At 35.4% G+C, this 25,048-nt stretch overlaps 1 protein-coding gene across 1 annotated transcript in view; it reads left to right on the top strand.

Moving 5' to 3' along the window:
* LOC582410 (zinc transporter ZIP12) overlaps window positions 1-7,853 on the top strand; it is a 35,173-nt gene extending 27,320 nt beyond the window's left edge. The window contains exons 8-13 of the mRNA XM_030972330.1: window positions 1,604-1,708; window positions 2,945-3,050; window positions 3,781-3,933; window positions 4,341-4,528; window positions 6,131-6,244; window positions 6,916-7,853. Coding sequence (XP_030828190.1) covers window positions 1,604-1,708; window positions 2,945-3,050; window positions 3,781-3,933; window positions 4,341-4,528; window positions 6,131-6,244; window positions 6,916-7,062 — 813 coding nt within the window. The 3' untranslated portion in view covers window positions 7,063-7,853. The remainder of the gene's footprint in view (window positions 1-1,603; window positions 1,709-2,944; window positions 3,051-3,780; window positions 3,934-4,340; window positions 4,529-6,130; window positions 6,245-6,915) is intronic.
* Window positions 7,854-25,048: the final 17,195 nt, after the last annotated feature.

The following is a 25,048-nucleotide window of genomic DNA, read 5'->3' as shown; positions in this document are numbered from 1 at the left end:
AAATACTCTCAGTAAGAAGCTCGGGATCTAGCATTGTTATATAAACAAAGGTACACAAAAGTTGATTCTACCTGGCGTAATATGTCCCCTTCAAGCAGCTGGACTGTCTCATCCGAAAGAACTACTGCACGCGCAGTAGCAAAACATCTGATCAGCGGTTTCTCTGCTTGCGTAGAGAGTCGGCCGGCTGGCAAAAGGGCGTAATAGGCCATTTTCGTAATGTAACTACATTTAATGCGTAAGTCTTTGTTGCCAGTTTGGACAAACATGATGGCTTGACCTACCTAGCAACACTTAATATTTGCAGCTTGCATTCTGACTATTGAAATACTATTATTCTTATCAGGTGAATGAAATAATTTGTATTGAGGCACTTCACAAAGACTTACGCATTAAATTTGGTTACATTACGAAAATGGCCTATAAGCGCGAACGACTCGAAAAATACTTTTCGAATCATTCGCATTTAAAGATATGTTTTATATTTAAACTGCTTTCCTTCCCGAAAATTGGGTTAAAACTTAACAGACTAATAGAAATTTTATAATAGAACACGGCCACACCTTTTTTCCTCGGAAATAAGTCAGTTTCATAAAAGTTCGAGGCGATTTAGTGCTATAACGCCCTTCATTTTTAACCTGAAATTCGAGCTAACACCCTCCTACCAGCCAGGCGACTATACTGCACGTGCAGTAGCAAAACATCTGAGCAGGGGTTTCTCTGCTGCTCAGAAAGAAACTACTGCGCAACTCTGCGCAGAGAGAAACTACTACATGTGCAGAGTGAAACCTCTGGTCAGGGGCTTTTCTGTTGATATATAGTGCAGAGTTAAGACCCCTGATCAGGGGTTTTGAGGGGGGCATTGTACTACACTTCGCTGAACTATACGTTCATTCGATTGCTGTATAGTCGTATAGTTGTATAGTCGTATCGTTATGGCACTTCGCATGCCATACCCGCACGCTAGAAACTATACATGCTTTCGATGGATGCATAGCCGTAGTTTCCTGCGTTCTGATTGGCCTAAACTTTACATCCATTTGATGGATGTATAGTTGTATAGCTGTCCTGAATGTGGCACGTTTAGCCCGCCATATACAGTAGGGTGCCCTCGGTCTGTCTATGGGATGAAATGTAACGGAGCAAAGCACTATAGGAGTGAATTCATGGCAGGAATAGTTTTCATTTTATCCAAACGTATTCTTGTCAGTAGGCTAGAAATATCATTGTGTTCGATCTGTTGACGTGGTTAATGTTGAAAATGATGTATGTCCATAATAAGCAATTTATTTAGTTGATAATTTATGAGATTTATAAGGCTCGAAATCCACTTGAAATCAAATGCGTACTTGCGCCAAAAAAAGAAAAGAAAGACTTCTGCATAATTAACAAAATAACAGGAGTACTAGAACATACGAAAATAAAATATATACAGATCTATTTCATATGAAGACAAACATACTCAATAGAATTGTATCTTGCCAATGGAGGAAGAGGGGTGCCTCTCATCATGCGTGTACTATTGATTCTTAAAGACTTTTTTTTATAATCTTTACAATCGTATCTCAATTCATAATTGTCTTTCTCCTCAATGTTTGTTTAGGATTGTGATGAGAAGACATCAGTATTCAATCAGCAAGCGGAACAGGTTTGGCTGACTGATGTAGACAATGGTTTACCCAACCTTCCAGAACCAAGTACTTTAACGGTAAACTCTCAAAATTCAATATGTGAAAGAAATATTTAGAGGAGGGCAGGTCCAAGCTTATTTTTACAAGGAAATCTCCTTGGTTTTTCCTATACGTAATACCGACGGCATCTAAGATTTTAGTTCATCAGGACCCTGCAACATAAACAGTCACGTTTGATTGTATCTCCCGAACATTTTTCGTATCTCCTTCAATCGATAGCAAATTTACAATAAATTGAAACCTTAATAAGAATGATTTGTTATGTTACAGATAGATGCAATGCATGGAAAGATACGATTAATTAGAAGAAGATTGGAGACACAATAGCCTTTAACGATTGATTTTAGTCAGTATTATGTCCCTGATAACTGTATATTAAGTTCATTTCTAAGAACTTAAATGAGACCAAAATATGAAGTGAAATTATCAATTTTAAGCCAATGTATGTGCAGAACTTCGCCATACTAGGTAACATGTGGGAAATTAAATAACCAAAGGCCATGGATTTGACCTATACTGCTACATTTATTTACTCAAATCAACAACTAGCTTCGGACAATTATTTCAAATTCATTTGGCAGTCGTCTTACTGACATTCCATTTAATTTATACAAACATTTGTCAACATTTGATCTTAATTGTCTAAAAGACTTAAATGACGTAGTATATTCCTTTTGCAAAAATGTTGCCAACATTATGAAATTTGGCATCGTTAGTGAAACTATAGCCGACATTATATTGTATGAATTCTTCTATTCATACGTTTTATATCTCGTTTTAATTGTTTGATTTTTTTTTTTTTCAAACAATAATTGTCTATGCTGATTTTTAGTTGCCAGAGTCCACGTTTATGAACGTGTACGAAAATCACTCTAACCACAAAATCAATCTAAACGTTAAAACTTAGTATCAATTATTGGTAAGAATGTGTATGATTGCTAAGCCTTACAGAACATCGTCAAGAATGTAAAAGGACTCAAGTATGACACTTGCAACCCCATAGCTAATTCATATCGGACGACCCGTCGAAAATTCAACTTAAAATCAAATAATTCAACCACATCAATATCTCTCAACCAAAGTTTTGTTTTAAATACAACAAATATTGTTGTATACGATTGCATGTGACCCCCATTTCTCAACCGACCACGCCTAGTTTGCATAAAATTGCACGTGAACACCATGTCTTACATGACACGTGACCATTCTATTAGACGAATGATATTAATGATGCATCGTGTTTAACTCCATAGCCTCTGTCGGTAAATATGAACGGCAATAACGACGTGGAAGATCGATGTTTTGAGAGTCTCGTTCAGGAGCAAAAGGATGGTGAAAAAAGATCATTTCTCATGAGAGGTAAAACATCATTTTGTTATATCATAATCAACATCTGCTTGACTAATCAAAGGCATATTTTGATCAATAATTATTAAGAAATATTTAAAGAATTGTTTCATATTTTGATGACAAAACGCCAGCAGATAAAATATAATATTGATTTTAAGAAAGAAAGAAAGACAGAAATGTAACAGAAAACGTACTTTCAGTGAGTCTTTGGGGGTGATGCAATGTTCTGTTTTTAAATTATTGTTATTTGCAGATATCATGCAAATTCGTAGAACAGAACTGAGAAGATGGATAGACACGTTTTCTTTTTGTTAAATACTTCCCTTGGAATCGAGGCTTCTGTTTTTAATAACAGCTTTGTATGTTATCATTATTAGCGAAGCCATTGTAATGTTCAACAGAAAATATCTTGTAAGGATCACTTTCGTAATCACGTTATCAAGATTCGAATGTTTCAGAGTATTTGGTACTTTGAACCAGATGCAATCAATAACATCGTATCTTTAACATGGCGTTTGAAAAATCCTAATATATATGTATAAAACATGTAATGTAGAAAAATGTATGGTAAAGTTGTTATTGCTAAACAAAAATAATCGAAACTGCGTTAAATACAACGTGTCTATAGAGACCATATTTTTGTGACCCTTGAAAAGTGTTTCCCTCTAAAACTTATGGACCGTATCCTTAGTCAAAGATAGACAGGGTAACAGCTGTTGATTTTGTTTTTCTCCGTTAGGAATGGCGCCTGTGTCGATCATGGTGCTGATAGGGGATTCCTTACACAATGCACTTGATGGATTAGTAATAGGAGCTGCTTTCACATCCAATATATTTGTAGGAGTATCGACGAGTATCGCTGTATTATGCCATGAAATACCTCATGAGCTAGGTAGGTATGATGTGGTCATCGATATTAATTAATTGATTGCTGAAGTTTGATAAGTATACTTAATGGACATGTATAAGGAAAAAAAAGTTGTTCGGGATGCAGTTTACATCCTGGTGTACCTCACTGACTCTTTCCTTTTAAAAGCCTTTTACGACTAGGCTTTTTTGTTATTATTTTTTAAATTTGTAAATTTATATTAATGATTGTTAATTTATTTGATAATTAATTGACAGTTTTAAATAGAAGCAGTCATGTGTAGTAAAGGAAATTGCGTTGACATTACTTATTTTAGAGTTATCATCATAACTGGAGAAGCAATTACGAATAGTTTACCATAGCACAAGTACAAAGAAGTTGACCATCCATATTTTTTTTCTCCATCTTTTTTACTTCTTATTGATTTAAAGGTGACTTTGCTGTTCTCATCGAGAATGGAATGAGTTATGGACGAGCTGTATTCTGGAACTTCGCGAGTGGTTGTTCTGCCTTCATAGGTTTATATCTTGGTATAATTATTGGAACGCGAGAGGGAGCGCAACAGTGGCTTTTTGCAATCACTGCTGGATTCTTCCTCTATATTTCAATGGTTGATTTGGTAAGATTTTATTTTTACTGCAGTAATTATTTTAAAGTAAAATTTCACTACCGTCTGTTTCTCCTTATATTGACAATTTCCTCCTTGGAATTATCTAATTTTTGTATTTACTATCTTTGATTAATCTTTCTTGTGACTTTGATTTGAATTTTTGATAAGAACTCGACTTTCTCTGTATACCCCTTACCATAGCTCCTTTTCCCTATGGTTTTTACTATGCAGTTTTCGATTAGGCATTACGCCAGACTATTACAATGCATTCACCTTTTCTCGATCCACTCATTTTCAGCATATCATATATAATGTATTCTTACTAGTCTTTAGAAAAATATTCTTTACACGTTACAGGTGTTGGGCAGTTCTAATTTAATGCTTTCTGAAACAATTTGCTGCTTCCTTTTGTAAATGAGATAAACATGTAAATGTGATTAGTGTAAAGATATACATATAATTATATCTGCGTGACAAATATCACGATATTTCATACTACAGCTCAGATTTTGCGTTCAAAAGAGGCATATGATTAACAAATTACAACGAATACTCCATTGGTTTGAATAATAAATGTGAGATGATTATTCTGTGATGCAGTGGTTCCATAAATTTGGTATTTTCTTGCTATATTTGTAATTGCATTTGTTACTATAAACTGTGATCTGTCAGGAAAATATCAACGGAAGGTTGGCATTGTTTTCCATACCAGAAAACTAACCTGTTAAAGCCGAGTGTTGTAGTATGAAATGTCATATTGTGAAATATTTTGCAATACGCAAACAACAAATGAATAAAAATAGAAATAAATGCTTGAATACAAACCAACATACCTTTCCATCAGTTCCCTATACAAACACAAAACACAAAACAACATCCTTATCAATGAAAACGGCTACTGACGGGTTGAAAGGCTTCTCCTGTTCGCTATTTTTGCAGTCGAGGGTAAAAATAGTATCACGAACTGTGGATAGTCAACCGTGCATTATTGGTCAATTTAGAGATGCCAAATTTAGTCATTCTCATACTTCTTCAGCTGCTAGAGAAAGGCTGACCTTTTGGCCGAGTTTATTTTTATCTTTTTGAAAAAAAATCTATTTCAAGGCTTCCTATTATATCACGACTTTTGCAAATCTATAATGCGTGAACGAGATGAGTACATTGAGCAATGAAAAGAAATGTACGTGCATCGAAGCAAGAGTTATTGAAACCCATTTTAGGACAACTATCTCTGGACAACTATCTCTGAACAACTAGCCCCGGACAATTTATCCCTAGGACAACTACTCCCTAATATCGTTACCCCATAGGTTGATATCTGAGGGTTATTTGGGTAATTTTTAATGGGGAGTCGTCGTTAAGGGTACTTTTATGACTGTATTGTGCCCGGCAATATTAGTCCGGGGTAGTTTTCATAAGTAGACGTCCGGGATCATTGTCTGGGAGTGTGAATGGTCCTTATACAATTATTGTAGCCACGACCGCGTTGGCAGCCGATGTGAGGTTTCTGTTTGCTGCAAAAGATCACTCTACAATACATTCCCTTCTTTCCCTTTAAACTATCAATGGGTTGTATTTACATTTATTTTGTTTGTTTGATTTCTTTCGTAGTTTGGTGGAATGTTACGGAAAGATGATAGCAGTCATGGTCACTCTCATGGTTCATCATCGCATTCGTTGAAGAGATCGCCTGCAATGAGTAATAGACATAGCTGGCTACAGGAGGTAAGAATGCATTCTAAACAAAAGCTGGGTAAAATTTTACCCAATATCGACTGAATTGTACCTAAAATATGTGGTCAATATTACCAAGTCAATCTAATGGATGGGGCAAATTTTGTCTAATTTATGTTAGACTGTGGTGAGACGCAAAGGATGTTTACCTTTTTTTAAAATCAAAGTTTACTAAAGGAATCAAATAAATAGCTATAAATATATCATTTTACATCAGAAGAGGAAAATAACAAGGCATATGCCTATACATGAAGAAACATATAAAAAATGTCTCTGTGACAGAAAACGAACGATCTCAAAGCAGATGTAAATCAATTAAAAAATTTACAATTATAACTTGATCTCAAACTTATTGAAAAATAGTCGTTAACAAAATTTAAAAGAACATTATCAAATCAACTAAATTATTTCCTATAATTCTTTAATAAATATGTGAGTCAGTGCAAACTCTAAATTTTTTGATCGACATTATTATATTAGAAAAACAAGTTCAGAAGTTTATATTTCATATCATAAAATGTCATTATATATTTTCATCTGCATTCTAAATCAGTCTATAATTTTTAATTCATACCAATGTAGTATTAGAATCGTAAATTGTTGAAACATAATTCTTACACATGGCGTGACCTTGTCTGATGTTTGTGAAATGTTATCCACAGATGGCGCTCAACGAGAAATCGGAGAAGAGATCCAAGCTCTTAATTTTCATATGTCAGAACATTGGTTTATTGTCCGGCTGGGGCATCATGTTTCTACTCTCGTACTACGAGGAAGAGCTTCTGCATCTGAAGATATTCCACCGTTGACGAGGGGTCGTGACTCCATCTACCCCATCCTTCACCGACGAAATCCTTCTTTTAATAGAAAGGATGAACTTCAGATGATCATGTTTGAGGAAATATCGATTGAAAAGCTGCACTCTTATCATATTTCTTATCAATTTTCCTGGACTGTCTTCAAGCTTTATTGTTTTATTCTCTAGTTTCCATGCGATATGGAATACAGGGATTGCAGGCTGAAAAGAAGTATTTTCTGAATGTATTCTTCGGAACATGTGTGTGATATATTTGTATTTACCCACTCATAGCATGTTCCTTACTACTGGAATAGAGATAAAACTTTGAAATACTTAATGAGAAGTATCGTGAACTAGGGCCTTCATCATTATTTTCCCGGGAGAGAGAAACAACTCTAAAAGTCGATGAGCGAGAAAATCATCATATGGCTCTCACAAATCATTTAAGATTTACTTGATTTGAGAAACTTTTGCCGTAAACAAAATAACCTGAAGTGTAGATTTTTGACAAAATATCACTGATTGACCTCATAAAAAAGAAGGTGGATAGATTTATGATTTAAGAATACTTAAAGATATGATAAATGAGAGTTGATCTCATGTAAATGTCTCATTAGTTAATGTACACGTCGAGTGGTTTGTTTTGAGTTCCTATATTAAGAATTCCAAGAAGAATCAACATAATATACTAAAGATTTCATGAAGACAGGGAAGAAGACATGTTTGCACTTCTTATATATTCAATAACAATTTGTTTTTGAATCAGAACTGACAGGTATTCAAACCTATCAATGCGCTTTTATTGATTTTTTTTTTGTCTTTCAACGAAACATTATTTTTGATTTGCACTGTGTTTTGTGCTGTTCAATTAATTTTCTGTATCCAAACGATATATAAATATGTGTATTTGCTATCTTATGTATTTGTTCATTGACTTTTATGTCGCTCAGAATTAGGCGGGTGATCTGGAGTGCCCCTACATGTGGACAAGTCTTGTTTCACATTTGTTATTTCTGGCAAACTTGTTGTGATCCAACGCTTCATTTTAAAAATGACGCACATGATTTGTATATGATGGTCGGAATAATAATCTTCCCCAGTAGCAGTTCTTAAGTGGGTTTGGGGTTCAAGCCCCCCCCCCCCGTCCAAATACAAAAAGTAAAAACATTTTTCATTCATACATGGATTTAAGCAAGGCGTATGTACAAATGAGAGCAAAACCCTAAGTAAAACCCTACAGGCTCCCCCAAGCCCCCTCCCTATTATTTTTCTAGAACCGCGCCCCAATCTCCCACCAACAAATTGACAACATGTTATTGATCCGAGGGTGACATCTATTTCAGTCACGTCTGACCAATAAGTGCAAGAAGCTTCCAAAGTTAAACTGAAAGTTCGGAAGTGATAATCGTCCCCACTTTCACACAACTGCATTTAGCAGCTGGCTTGTGCAGGGGTCTCTCGAAAATTTGCGCTCTGTACACGTTTGAAGTCAAGGTCATTTTCAAAAGAATAGTGTTAAGAATTTGTATGAAATGAATGAAACAACAAATACCGTGCCCTCAGGATATGAGCATCCGTGTAGGATTTGACCAGTCTTGTTCTTACAGTTTCATTTTGTACTGGTAAGATATAGAATTGTTTCAAATAATGCTTGCTAATGAAACGAGCCTTAAGACTGTCGGTGCCTACGCGTCAATATCAACCCATTCAGACACGCTATATATATTGAGATGAAGGCCGTAGTGTCATTCTAAACAAAATATTATATTTAATAAATTTATGAATGGAAAACCATAAGTTATGTTAAATTCTATGAGTAATTATTGAGCCATATATGGAGTAGAACGTGCAATATTAAAAAAATGATTCATTTCTATTAAATAAATGATATATTTTGTCCTGTATTTTGATTTAATTTAATTTGATATGATATTTATTCATTTTAACATTATTTTATATCATCTAGGGTTTATGATATGTAAACATGTAATAATAATAATAATACTCAGTTTTTATTTAGCGCTTATTAGAATCACTAAGCGCTTCCAAACTTGGAGATTATTACCCCGGCTTTAGCTGTGCTGCCAGTGCTGCCTAGGATCAAGTGAATTTATATTTAAAAAAGTGGTCGTCATAAGCTTCATGAGGTAGATTTATCAATTAAGCATCCTGCCAGACTTGAGAAAAATAAGGTGATGTTGAATTACGTAACAAATCACTGCTACCTTTTCCCATCAAATTAGAATCATTATTTTGATCAGATTAGATTATTAAGTCAGACGGGGAACTAATACGTACGCGATATTTAAGATCTAAATTACTTTAACATCATTCAATGTTCCTTCTGGTGGCAATTTAATTGAATGAAAGGACTTACATGTATTTGCATGCAATTTTATTTGATTTATTTATAACTTTATATATGGAATATTTTCATTGTTATACAATATATTTGAATCTCAAGACGAAGTTTACAAGTTAATGATAAAAATGAACATAAGGTACTAGTTATGTAATTGACTAGATAATATTATAGTGTTTGAATTGTGAATAATCTTTCCGATGCTTAGAGAAACGGGAGGCTTTCAATAAAAGATACAAGCTTGCTGTTTTGAAATAGAAATTTACCTCCCTTGTATTTTTTGTTTGTTTTCTAAATGCGTTTCGGCTAAAAAAATTGGAGGAATAATGGCCAAAATTCATACAAAATCATTTATTTAGAAATGATTTCACTAGATGTTGTTTTTATCGTTTCGTCTCAAACACCCTTGATACATAGTCTCAGAGACAACAAGGTTTGATAGTAAAACAATAGCTTGTAACATCACCAATTATCTGCACTGTACAAATTGCATTGTTTTCAAGAAAATTATGATATATTTTTTTCTTTGGAAAAAAAAGAGATGTTATCCGGCGAAAGATATGTTATAGGATATAACATTGTGAAGTATCAAGTGATTTAAGGGGTAATATAATTCTCTTTTATCTGTTTATCCTGTTTAGTGTAAGTAGTCTTTTGCGATATTGTCACCGACTCTATGGGTTAACGTTTCTTCAACCATGTTGTCAACCTCTCTTTCTTAGGATGACGAAAATGTAGCGCACAAGAATGAGCTGCATTTCTGATTTATCATCATAGAATTTGAAATATTTGAATCTATATTTGATGTGTATTGACTTGTAATGTAGATAGCTGCAATTGAAATTATTCGACATATTGTCATATTCCTTGCTGAATTGATTAAAATGTTATGTATCTTTTAATGTATTTTAAGTGAATATTAATGAAAGTGTTATATGTATATCATTGAAAGAATTGTGTCAAAATTACCCTTTCTTTTGTGTGTACAGAAATTTTATTTTGTGAATAAGATTCTAATAAAGCATGAATTAATAATCTGAAATACTCTATTCCCTTTTTTTCTTACGATGGTCTTCCGTAAACATGAGATATTGGAATCTCGATGAGGTGTGATTTAATCACTGACCTATACGAAGCTGATTAAGAAAATATTATCTCGAGATCGATCTTGAAATACAAATGAAAGAAATATGATTTAGAATTATCGACAGAGGAAATATTGGCTCCAGACAAGGCAAACAAACTTCATGCAAAAGAATAAATGTTCTCTATTCTTCATTTCATATTTTCCAATGCCACGCCAGTTTGATTGATATACACAACTTCCAGTTGCCTGGTAATATCACCCCTTCCTATTTGCCAATACCTTCCCTGTTTTTTTTAGCCCATCCAATTTCCGGCGAAGAAAGTTAAGACCATGTACTTTAATTTCACACACACAATCAGCTCCTTCGTAATACCACAAGTTTATCCTACTCCCTTTAGATTATCAGGAGATGTATGTTTGTCAGTCTGTTCCTAACATCCATTAGTTCAACCCCGTCGAAGGCTTTGTAATATCGATATAATTAGTAGTCTTGTCTCATTTCCAATATGGAGCTCTACGGCCTGTCTGTTTAAGTGGTATATTAAAAGCCCACTTACGGTTCGATTGCCAGGGAGAGAGGGACGGAGAGAGAGAAAGAGAGAGATACATATAGAGAGAGAATGAAAGAGAAAGAGAGAGAGAGAGAGAGAATGAAACGGAGAGAGAGAGAAAGAGAAAGAGAGAGCGGGATAAATGCAATATGCATTTGCAATACGTTTGTCAAGGAGTAAATGCATATTGGTTTAATGAGACAAGGATTGGTACAAGAATGAAGAAAAAACTGAGAGTAGGAGAGGGAGAGAGAGAGAGGGAGAGAGAGAGGGGGAGATATATATAGAGAGAGACAGATAGACAGATATACAGAGAAAGAGAGAGAATGGGGGGGGGGGGGAGGAAGAAAGGGAGCTCGATTGCACCATATGCAAATTTTAGATATCTTTACACTGGCAACTTGCAATGAGGTTGTTATGGATTAAAATATATTGATTTATTTTTCTTAGGGAAAAAAATGATGGGTTAACGACAGGTATAATTTTTTTCTTGAGACATAGCCTAAATGGAGAGAGCGAGGGAGAGAGAGAGGGAGAGGGGATACATTTTAAGGAATTTTCATTTCAATTTGATGTAGGCCTAATTACTTTAAAAAACGATCATTTAAGCATACACAACAGCGATTTGTTACGATGTCATTTTTTAAATTGCTACATAAGAAATACAATTCGTACACAGTGGTAGTAAAGTGATTCTACAATAAAATTTGATCCGCAACATTTCTCAAGACGACCAGTCTAAATCCAGAGATTGGTAAGTGCTTTGATTGGGGCGTAATTATTGAGAATCTCATGTTGAAAATCACGTAATTATGAGAACCCCACGTTGACACACCCATGTTCAATCGTCTATGCCTATAGTTTCTGCGGGTCTATAACCAAACTGTTTTTAATTATCTTACTTGTCAAAAATGAAACTGGATGTGATGAGAATGATTAATTTGTCTCGTGAGACCATTTTTTCAATTAAGTTATTCATAACCAATTAAGATAAACCGACATAACCGAGGTCAAGTATCACGCACTGTGGCCTCCTCCCTCCCCCGCGATCATTTGTTTAATCTTCCATTTTTGTTTTAGGGCGTCCCGCGGTAATGTTGTTATAGAATATATTAAAGGAGATGTCGTTTTATAAGGGTTCATTCACTTGACTCTCATTGGTGTTTCTTTTAGCAAGACAATAATTCGTATGTTCCACTCTCCATGCACCTAGGTTATTAATGTGTACCCGGTAGGATGCCTGAATCCGATGACCGGGGTAATAATTCAGCCTACAAAAATTGTATTTGTAACCCGGTTAGAGACATCGTTGATGTATTAAGCGCTATGAAAACCCTGAATATTATTGTTGTTGTTATTGTCATTATTAGTAGTATCACTTTTATTAGTATTATTATTATCATTATTAATCTTGTTATTATAGTTAACTTTTTCAGGCCATTTTTTATATGTTTCTCTCCTTTAAAGGTATTACAAAGTTTTGGTATGGGGTCATGAATTTGGTTCAAATTAACATATTGGAAGCATATGCGGTCCTACAACATACATTGATCGTTGTCGCGGTTGAAATCGAGTCTAAAGTTATGCAATTATAAATAATGAACTCTTTATGTTGTATAGCTCCCTCTCAAGGTCAAGATATTAATTTAGCTATGAAACAATTCTTCTTGACTAAAATCGACCGATTAGCTATTCCCGTTTGGAAATTATATATCCCACCAACATATTCTGAGATTTTCATGGTCGCAGCTACCATTGTACGGCCATAGGCGCTATTTGAAATTTATCAACATTTACCGGGAGTACCGGTAAATTTTTATATTCAATTTTTCTCGAAAACAGAAGTGTTTTAGGGGCTAATTTTTTTAGTGCTTATAATACATCCACAGGGGCGTAAAAATATATCAAAATTGTAAAGATTCACTATCCACCCAATTTTCAAAATTTCCCAAAACTTTGTATTACCTTTAAAATGAAAATCTGACCTTAAAAGACAAACTACTCCAAAAGAAAACAAAAAAATCAAAAAAGCAGACGCGTGAAAGTGGGAACGGAATCTGAAAAAATAAGAAAGTCATAACGTTGTGAAAGTTGTAATCACTTATACGTAAGGGCACTTCAACTGGGCTGAATCGGTAATGTCACTGTGAAGTAGTGTCGAGCAATTTTTCCATTGTTTCAACACTCATACTGACTAAAAATGCCAATTTTCAAAGTCTATGACTCATGAGGCTCTTGTCTTTGCTGAGGACCTATAGTGATATGCTATCCATAATATATTTTCAGTAATGCCCCAAAAGTAGAACACAACAATAAAAAAAATCATTATATTTGTGTACATAACAATAGGGACTGTTCTTCATGACTACGTCACAGTCAACTGACCAAATTGCCCATTTGAGATTCGCATTGATTTAGTTTTCTTATATTTCAAACATTCGTTACTCCTTTATTGGACTGAATTCACGAGTTCAATGACTAAAAAAAGTACTACAAACTCAAATGAATTATGGGAGAACATTCGAACATGGTATATACATGTTCAATCAATACCGGTTTGTATTTATTAGCCCCGTTGCATACAACTTAACTTACCATTGGTGGTAACTTTACCATCAATATTAATTACAGTGGAAACATTACCCAACAGCCAATCAAATCAAACTTTCCATGGAAGTTACCATTAATGACGAAGTTGCCATCAATGGTACGCATTGTGCACCCGGATTATGCAACGGGGCCCAGATCAGATTAGCGTTAATATAATATGTAACATGTGATGCAGGCGCTAGTCTGTCATTTAAATGAAACTTAAATGGGAAATTGAACTACCTACTGCACATTAATAGGAAACAAAAACGTAAAAGTTTATCGTTTTAGATTCTTGATAGAATTTTGCCAATTCTTCCTTTAAAAAATACCGATGTTTATGCCTATGAAAATAAAGTGGCAAGGACGTTCACCCACGCCAGGGCGGTATTTCTTCTAGCAAGATAATGTCATATGATTTACCTGATCTTCTTCAAGACCTAAATCAAGTAGATTTGTATCACCTATATTTGAAGTTGGGTAAATGTGGGATTAGGAGAAGAGACAGCTTAGTGGATAGAGTCAAAATCTTGGAAGGGGGTAGCGTGGTTTGACGCCATGATTATGCTACGCAAGGTGCTATTCAGGTCGTTGCGCTCTGGGCCCCGTCTTATAAAGAGTTACGATTGATCCAAATCAATCGCAAGTTTGCAGTCTCCTATCTGTTATGTACAAAGTTGCGATTGATATTAACTCTTTATAAGACAAGCCCTGGTGTATAAGTCACCGCAGTGTGGATCACAAGGTACGCGGCTCAAATCCCTGCCAAAAAGTATTTCGTTCTTGGCAAGACATTAATCTATATTTGCCACTCTCCACACATGCAGGTGAGGAAAATAGATACCAGGGCCCGTCTTACAAAGAGTTGATATCAATCGAAACTATGTACATAAGAGATAAGAGACTGCAAACTTGTGATTGATTAGAGGACTTGCGATTCTTTTGGATCAATCGCAACTCTTTGTAAGACAAGGCCCTGGTAAGAAGAAATTTCTTGACCGCTTCAGCTCCGTTTGTATCATGGCGGCTCAGTTATATTAAAGTCATGGTGTTACTGTGATGCTATCTCAAGCACAGTAGCTACATTATGCACATTTTCTTTATAAAATCGACCAGTTTGACAGAATTCAAGAAATTGCCTTAATTCATTTAAGAACACATATAAATTTAAATTACCTAGACTTTCAACAAATCTGACTAAACTAATACTTAGATACCGTATGGTTTCATTTAAATCCGACGCGTATGTTTTGGCAGAATTCATCAAGCAGAGTTGATCTTTTCTTTTCAACTTGAAAGCACTGAGCATATGCGTCATTTATATATAAATTCTACCGTGGATTTAATAGATCTGCTGAATTAGAAGTATTAAACTTGCGAAATTTTATTTTAAGCTTTGTCTTCGCATATAAGAAATGTGGGAGTCAATAATATTCCAATAATTTATGGTGAATTCCTGGCTTAATTTAAGTTGTTAAACAGGTCATTTTATAATGGTGTTCTACATATTCTAAGGTAATTAATGTGGTGTTATTCTCTTTATAAGCCATGTGAATAAATAGATTGTATAACTTTTTATTTTTTATTGTAATCGAACACATTCCCCAAAGGTGTTCATCAAAGCTTCTGCATTTTGAAATGTCACAGTAGATTGGTAGCACTGATGAATATCTTCCCTAGACATTAATTTTCTTCAAGATCTTTCTTTGAAAAGATTTTACATTTATTGCTGCCACTGTTATTATTTTTCTATAATTTCATCTTCGAAAATTGTGAAGTTTAATATAAGCAACATTATTTCTGGTGTTGTTATCATTATATTCACAATAATCACTATTATCAACATTATCATTAAGTATGATGCATTAAGTATATCCGTGTAGCGCGCATCTGCTTATAGAACATTTTGTGTTCTGGTGAAGATGATATTTATTAGTGAGCTTAAAAAATATATTTTCTGTCCTTTGGGAAACATCCCAAAGTAGAAAAAATCCCTCGAATAGCTGCTCTTTAAATATCTTCACATATGACATATGACAAGAACTAGTTGAAAGTTAAGACCAAACTTCATATTCATGCCATATGTGTTAGTAGTCCCATAGTACATGTCCAGTGCCTGCAATTGTCAGCAAGATGCAGTCAATTTCTTGACATTTGTGCATTGCTCCGAAACCTCATAGTATACACTAAATTCTCTGCATTACATAATCAACCTTTTCAATTAACCTTTGAAAATAGCTTTTTAGTTTAATGGTATGGGCATGACCGGATATCAGCCTTATCTTTGATATTGCACAAAAAGCCCGACATATTTTTCCATAATCCTTGTGACAATCAAACTTTTGCTGCTTTGTAACCCTAATAATGTTTTTGAAAGTTAAAGTGAAATCAATACAATGGCAGAGTTTAAACGAATATCTCAGTTAAATTCGCTTACAATGTCATCATCATGCATGTAATTATTCAAATGTTAATCACTCAACATTTCCTGCTTCCGCATCTAATCAGTATAGGGACTAAAAACCACTACGAAAATTGTATTTTACCTCAGCATTAATAGTGCTTCTAGGCAAACAGGTCTTCGATTCGTTGTGCTAACTTAAGACCTTTTGCAGAGGCGGAGTAAAATCATGGATGATGTTTATATAGGAGCTAAACCTCGATCACAACCAGGTGTTATAAATACTTCAAGCTACACCATCAACGCATGACACAAATTACATTTCTTGCTCGTCTGAAGGATAATAAAGTCATATAAATGCAAAGTGTAACCCATTAATGCCAGCCAATAGAGATTACTATAAGTATTCAGAGTCTGCGCTTCCCGTGGTAAAAAAAAACTTTTTTAGGTGGCTGGATGAGACTTATTAGTTACTAAATGATAGCAAGTGCCTCGTGTTTTTTGTGGCTATATAGTGCATTCGTTCTTTATTTCTGGGGTATTTTTTAAAAAATCTCAAACCATTTTGACAGTAGCCCCACATAGACATTTCTCAAAGAGAAATAATTCTGACGATACAAAAGACAGATTGTTATATGCCTTGTTAAATACCATATCGTATATATTTTTTTCTTCAGGCCTTTTACTCTTTCTATATTGTGTGCATGAGCGTGAAGGAAGGTGTGTGTGTGTGTGTGTGTTTGTGTGTGTATGTATGTGTGTATATGTGTGGGTGTGGGTGTGTACGAGTTTGTGTGAGCGTATGCGCATACTTTTGTTAATGATAACGTGTATATGTTAAAGATCACGAGGAACACAATGATATTGGTGTTCTTGCTTTGGACATTGCTTCCCATACACACACGCACACCGCACCCACTTATACCCAACACCTACATTCACTGAAACTTTCCAATTCACCCGTTGTATCTCCACTTTTTAAAAATTCTGCCTTTTGACGACAAAGTCCCCTCCGAGTATGAAGATGGAAAATTCCACTATTCCTTGATATATTGTTCACAATAGCAGGGATGATAGATCCGTCTAACTGTCTAAGTTTTATAGCAAAGCACACGTTTATCGCTGCTATTTCCTAGGTTAACGCATTGCATATTCATACCAATTCTGTTTATGTCGTTAAAAATGCAATGTTTTTTTGACAGTGCACTTTAAATGTTAAGTATTTTATTATCCTTTTTTCCGATTTCGGTAAAACCGCAATCTATAAAAGGAGAGATATGAAAAATGCTAATTTCTTTGTATTCTTGTTTCTCGGAGCTTTATTGATTCAGAAAAAGAAATCGATGCTTATTTGTGTGGCATTTGTTTGCTAATGCTTAATAACCACAGCTATTCATTGCGTTATGACCTGGCAAAGTAGAATGGCTTTACTTTATTTATGAATATATAACAATTTAATATCAGAATGAGGGCATTCGTTTGTTGCAATTGTAAGAGATTTCAGTGAAGGCTGTCATAGAACCAAAACTACACGTAATATTATCGTAATGTTTATGGCGAAAAACCGGTTTCTTTCTTGAATTGCAATCACGCAAAATGAAAACATGAATATTTCTTTGTGCCCACCGCGCACTTGTTGATCCGACGCGACAGAATTTTGCAGGAACCTTACAAATGGTTCTATGTTTAAGCTAAAACTTGGCGTGTCGTTCAATATTTGAAATTTAAATCATAGAAACTGCCAGGCATCCAGAGCTTTCATAAAAAGGATAATCTTCTATCGGTTCCAGTAGGGGGACGTTAATGTGATTGTGATCGATGTGTAAGCTTGTATTATTTGGTGTAGGTGTCTGCTTTGTGTTGTGCCCTTTTTCACTGGGCGTCTAATGATGATGGAGTCATTGACAGTTATATCCATTGCTATATGCTCTTCATTATTGCCCATGAAAATTCATTAAGAATAAAGAAAATAAAAGGAAGTTCGGAGGAACACCACGGCCTTTTCAGATTATGAAGAGTTTCTGCTAATCGTCATAAGTGCATCATGTATTCTGACAGGTATTATATTACACTCTTTAAATGCATTGGGTATCTTTGTCTCAGATTCTGAAACAAAATCCAGGGATTAGCTTAGGCTGTGATAGTTATAAGCCTTTAGGTCAGTCAGGAATCCCATGACTTTTACAAGCCGATCGCCAGTCTGATTATCAAGATATTTATGGTTGGAAATCGAAATTTAAAAAACAGTTTTCCTAACGTTTTCTTTTATAACACTACAGTCTATTGGGGAAAATAAGTATGGTAGAACCGGTCACTCAAAGATTTTTACTTCTTTGAGGCACTTCATGATCATTTTGAAGCGCAATTTTGTTAGGGCTTCAATATTACACCATATCACAGACACTGATAACGCGTAGGGCCATGCATCTCAGATTTAACATTGTTAAACGATGCCTTTAAAGAAAAAAAAACTGCATCTGCATACTTTATAACGTGACAACTCTTTGTATGAACATTCTATTTTTCAATTTAAATATGCCATGTATGGAAGAACATCTCTGCGAATTCCGATATGTTATTAACATCTGAATTCAGGTATTGGTATGCAAGCGGTGTATAGAATTCTGGTAAAGTTCAGAAACCATCCATGAAGGAAAATAAAACACAGGCGCTCGGTATAAGGTGACTCGTTACCCCACAAATTAATCGGTTTAATCACGTTAGCTCCAATGTGAATAAGATTAAGGAAGAAACGAAAAGGAGAAATAAAGAGGTGGTATATAAAGCTGTGTTTTTGTTTATGTAGATGCAATTATAAGCAGGCGAATATAGTAGATAAGCATCGTATTACAGGATGTAAATTACAAAGGTTAAACATCACTTACTATTCTGTCTATCGTTGTAATCTTTGCAATTATATAAATCAGCCATGCTCATCATAAAGATACATTTCAGATCGACTTATTCCAAATTCAATTCGCCCCCGAAAAGATTATGTGTCTTGATATTGTTGACCTCAGATGCGAAATGACGTGCTCTATAATATCGGGCGCGTCATATTCCGCTAAAGAAGCAATAAATAAGTACGTTATGATTGAAATCTAGATTCAGAACAAATTCTGTTTCATCTTAAGAACTTCGAAAAATAAAATCAACTCATGCAATTTTACTGTTCTCCACGGTGGAGAACCGCCGATGGAGCAAAACAACAATTAATGTATCGCTTGATCTATTAATTAGTCTTATAATCACGTGATCTTTTACAATATTTAGTGATAATCTAAAAGAGTAGATACTCGATCAGATCAAGGAAATTAGTCAATAGCCAAGTATCAATTGTAAAATGTATTTTCTCGATCAATGTGTAACAAGGATATAGGCCTACAAGTATACCACTACTCATAGTGGTAGAGCAGTGGTACCGGGAGTTCCCGGGTTCGAAACCAAATCGATTAGCTATAGTGTCCTTAAAGGCTCGGTCACACAGCCTTTCGCGTCTGTATCGCGGGTAAAATTTCGCGATTTTTTTTTTGCCCGCGGTTGCCCGTGGTGGAAAATGTGCAAAATTGGCTTACCCGCGGTTTACCCGTGGTATGCCCGCGGAACAGACGCCGACGACTGTTCCGCGTCCTTATCGCGGGTGAAGCGCGGCGGTACCGCGGCCTACCACGCTTACACGCGGTACACACGCTAATGCACGTGATAACAACGCGGTACAGACGCGGAACAAACGTGCTATGACCGTGCTCCACCCGCGATTACCCGCTAAAATTTCGCGTCCAATTCCGCGTGTAACCACGTCTTAACCGCGGCCGTAGCACGTCCTAGCACGTTCGTTCCGCGTCTGTACCGCGTCTTTACCGCGTGTGTACCACGTGTACCACGTGTACCGCCCGCGATTACCCGCGGTCTAAATTTTTGGGCAGCCCAAAACTTTTTCGCGCGGCCAACCGCGTGTGAATTTCTTACCGCGTGTAACGACGGGTAAAGTACGGCTGTATCGCGTCTTTATCGCGACCTCAAAGCGTCCAACAGCGTCTGCTTCACGGGCAGAAATTTTTGGCCGTGATTCGGCCGCGATACGCCCGTGGAGGGCTGTGTGACCGGGCCTTTAGTATTAAAGGCATAATATCCTCATTACCAAGTCCTTCGGTCCTCAGAGGCGCGTTAGCTCAGTCCGTAGAGCAGCGGTCTCGTTATCCGGTGACCCGGGTTCGAAACCAAGTCGATGCGCTAGTGCCCTTCCCTTTGGTAAGGGATTAATCCTCACTACCAGGTCCCTCGAAAAAGACCTAAAGCCGTCGGCCGTCTGTTTGCATACTTAAAAGCATATTTGCTTTCTTAGCAGTCAGGTAAAATAACCATCACATCCATCACTCAAAGCCGTCGGCCCCCGGTTGCTTATTTAAAAGCACACACATGCTTTTTTGGTAGTCAGGTAAAACAAACAAACCAAACCAACCAACACCACGCAGTCATGTATAATTATGTCCAGTACGTTTGTACGATTCACAAAAATGTATGCCCGTATTAATGAACTTTTTTCGCATTAGAGAGATTACTCCACTTTTCTGTCAAACCCACGCATTTTAGAAAGTTTTTAACCTCTTGTGAATATAACAATTTGTTTATTAAACACAAATATGTATACTGATTAATTAAGGTGCATTAAAAACCACTATCAGTCAATTATTTCCTGTTTTGATTTCTGTAAATCAAATCGGTATTAAAATTTGATTGAATGGAATGGAAGGATAAATATGAAATCAACCCATATTCTAAAAGCCCTGGCTTCATGAATTTTCATTGCTTTTTCCAATAAATCTTTAAATTAATCAGAAAAATGATGTCAGCTCCGGCATGTATGTTATTCCTAACTGATGCAATTTAACAGCTGTAAGTTCCATTTAATCACATTGTCGTCAAAGTTTGGGCCATAAAATTCACTATACTCTGGTGAGTTCCTCATTCAATGATTGGTCAAGGATGCAGCACGCGACCAAACATGAGAGCAAAATAATTTGAAGTCAAGTCGTTATCTCATACTGTACCCTTTACGTCATAAAGTTTTAAATATGTATCAAATTTTGCATTGACAGAGTGAAAAGGTGATACATGTATGTGTGTATCTCCCTCTCCTCTTTAAGATCTAAATGAATTATGGTTTTCCGCTTCCTATGGAATTAAGAAAATATAAGTCTTTTCACTATTTTTAAATAACATGATCCCTGAAATGACGCCCCAAAAAACTTCCATTTCTGTATATTTCAAGAGTAGATCTAGTCATAATATCATAGTCTTACTAAGAAGGGGTAAAAGAGGTATAGATAAAAACAAATCAACTTTTTAACCACAACAAAGGAACGACCAGCCACAAACCACAGCCACTGAGAGGACCACATTCAATCAAAACAGTGAGCAACACATCAGATTTATAAACATTTGGTTTTAAGTTTCTTTAATTTCAACATTTTTCTCTTTGCACAGCCTTTGTTTCAATGTATTCAGGATTTGATTTAACAAATACCACAATTATGATACATGTATAATATTAATAACGAAGTGTCATACAGAAATGTAATTGACCTATTAAAAGCGCAGACATCAATCTATTGTTTGTATTAAATGACTTTTAATTAAAGATTGTCCTGCTCATTCTGTTAAAAAAACAATCCTATTTTGACAATCACAAATCTTATTCAAATTTGACGTACCGGATACATATTTCATATGATGTTACAATATATATATAGATCAAAGAAATTAGATATTGATTGAAACAATGAAGTTATTAGAATATCACGTTTATGATCCAAGATGAACTTTTCTCCGAAAAGCAAAAATACCAACTTCAACTTCAGAAAATCATATTAAACTATATATACTACATAGCAGGATGATGAGCCAAAATACAAGAATATTAAACTCTTCAGCTATTTTAATCACATCAAGCCTAGTGTTTGATCACAGTTAGAAGTTGTCTTTTCAAAAGAGAAAGAAAAAATCTCTAAAATCATATCTAAAACATTCTAGCTATATTTCCCTATCCCAATCAATACCACCATCTTTTTTCATATCAAGTATGACGTGTCCACTTGAGAGAACAAAGCACTTTTCTCTTCCGATTTATTCTCATGATATTTTGTCTGGAATTCGACAGCAAAATTGAAGCCGACGAAGGAAGGCATTGAGACACGATTATTTTCAGCATTCACAAAAGGGGGAATGAACTCTAAATGAATCGGAATTAGACTGGTATATGAGCTACAATGGGATGAATGAATACCCGAAGCAGCAAGGTCGTATAAGACGCAGGCTATGGTTCCGGCAGGTAAAACGTCACGGAGAGAGAGACTAACGTTATTACCGACCTTCTGTCGGTGGGGCGGATCTATCAGACCTACTTAGGGGTGAGGAAAGATGGGTGATGTATCGGGACCATTAACGGATAAATGAGTCCTCTTTAATTTCAGAGAAGCCAGTCTAAAGATGGGGGTGGAAAGGAGAATAGGGTTAGCTGAGACAAGTGATATGCACTGAAATGGAGAGAGAGAGAGAGAGAGAGAGAGAGAGAGAGAGAGAGAGAGAGAGAGAGAGAGAGAGAAAGAAATGATAGAGTGGGCTGATGTTAGCGGATGTTAGCGGATGTAATGAAAGTGGTGCCAAAATGTTCAGAAAATTGAAAACATTACACATGTTAGTTCACTATATCAAAGAAACGAGCTCTCTAAAATCTGTTACGTGAACCAATTCAAAGGGCTGCATCCTGTATGAATATAAACAATTTTGGATAACATTAGAAACATAAACTCCTAAAAAGTACTATCTTACAATCAATCAATCATCAAAAATGGGTGAATTATCAAATTATCATATTTCATCGAACTTTATCAAATCATTTTCGGAAGAAGGGTGTGCAATTGTGAGCAAATTGCTAGGAATATGACAGCCCAAAAACAAATCTTATGAAATAGATGAACAAATTCATTATGCAGAATGAACAAACAATTGAAGGGATATGTAAAATATAAGGATAATAATGATGATGCTGATGATGATGATGATTATAATGATAATAATGATTGTAATGAAAGAAAGATGATAAAATGTTATGACAAAGTGAATTCATGTCGGAGACTGGTAGATGAACAGTTTAAACATGCTAGATCCAACACTATACACTTGAATCTAGCATGCTTAAAGTGTTAATTGGAAATTGTGAAAAACGTGGTCACACCTCGGCCCTATGGTGATTTAACATTTTAATTTGTTAGAGGAAATGGTTGCAAATGGATTTAAGGACCGGTCTCAAATCACTGAAATAATATTTTTTAGTGTAAAAGGGTATTGGATCAAAGAACGCAGGGGCTCAATGCTCATTGGCAACACCGGCGAGCAACACCGATATCCGATACTTTGTCTTTATAGAAATATTATCAGTGATATGTAACCGACCCGTAAATTAAGTTCAGTTACGAATGAGCATTTAGAATTAACGTACCGAGACAAACAATTTTAGTATAAGTTGAAAACATCTACAATATTGTTTATTATATTCATTGGTGTGGTTACATTTCCAATTAAATTTGACCAATTCTTATCATAATGAGCTATTTAAAGAACCTAGAATCTAGAGAGTTCTGAAAAACAAGCGGTTTACTTTGATCATGTTCAGTTTCCGATTAATGTAAAGTAGTTGTTTGTTCTTTAAAATAATCAATTGAACAGTAATCTGGCTTTGTGGTTCATCAGATCCATATAGAAAAATCAATCCAGCCTTCCCTTTTCCGGTGTTCATTAAATTTAAATGAGCATATCAATTCAGTTGAGCAATTTCCATGATTCCTGAAAATCTCGAGCAGGTGAATCGTCGATTATAATTACGGGAGATTTGTCGGATATATCTGAAATAATTACCGATGACGCAAAAAACACAAATCGAATTCTAATAATGTTTCAGAATATTTATTTCAGAACACCCTTGCCAAATAGATACTAAAGGATCTAATAATGATATTAGGAGACATACGCCTACGAGGCGGAGTGAGAATTAGTGGGGGCGGGGGCATCGAATCTATTTGGGCAACCATATTCATGATTTTAAAAAAATCTTTCCTCATTACTTTCAATAAGGAAGTTACATGAAGTGGATATATATAGTCCAAAGGTGTTGCTCACTTTACTATTCGCTAAATTTTTAAACCTGGGAAATTGATATTTGGGCTAGAGGGGATAACCATGCAATGTTTTTATATTATGACTACTACCGGAACACACAAATTTTCGAGAAAGTGAAAAACCAATCTGGGCAATCTTCTTCGCTTTCTCGTATCACTGGTTTCAGTGTAGGGCGGGTCAAAAGCATTAGGTCTTTTTTTGTATCCCATTAGTCAACGAGTATCGTGAATATTAAACATAATTAACGCCCAGGGTATTTTCCCAGATATTTGGTCTGGTCCAGGCTATAGTAGAGCTATCATCAGTTTTATGAAAAGTACATGATGTCATTGTTAAATATGAGACAAAATACCTTGGAATTTCGCTGGCATCAAATGTTGGTGTTCACTAACATGCCAGCTAGTCATTGAAGGTAGGGAAAACAATTATCTCCTCTAAATCCACCACCCCCTGTATCGTTCCGCATGAGGAGAATTACTCCGAACTTAATCTTTACATGAAATTCGTGAGATTACGAAATCTAAGTTGGCGTAAATGGCATTGAAGATTTCCAGTAGTCCTGATTTCACTTTGTTGTCGTGGTAACCGTAACAAGAACCAGGTAATTTGTAAAGTTAATAATTTTAAATCTTTTTTTATTATTCTGTGACATTTAGAAGTCATTAATAAATATAGGCCATGCGTACATATATGATTTCTAAATTGTAGACTAATCTCATGTCTGAAAGATGTATGTCAACAATTCTTTTTCTGTGACTGTAGCAGAAGCGTGTTAAATATAAAGTGAATCCTTAATCCAATCTAACCATTTGATATTTCTCATGAACG

Source organism: Strongylocentrotus purpuratus, unplaced genomic scaffold (assembly GCF_000002235.5).
Source record: "Strongylocentrotus purpuratus isolate Spur 01 unplaced genomic scaffold, Spur_5.0 spur5_scaffold_6, whole genome shotgun sequence".
Taxonomy (NCBI): domain Eukaryota; kingdom Metazoa; phylum Echinodermata; class Echinoidea; order Camarodonta; family Strongylocentrotidae; genus Strongylocentrotus; species Strongylocentrotus purpuratus.
The sequence above is the reverse complement of the archived record's forward strand: the minus strand, read 5'-3'. Positions and strand labels throughout refer to the sequence as shown.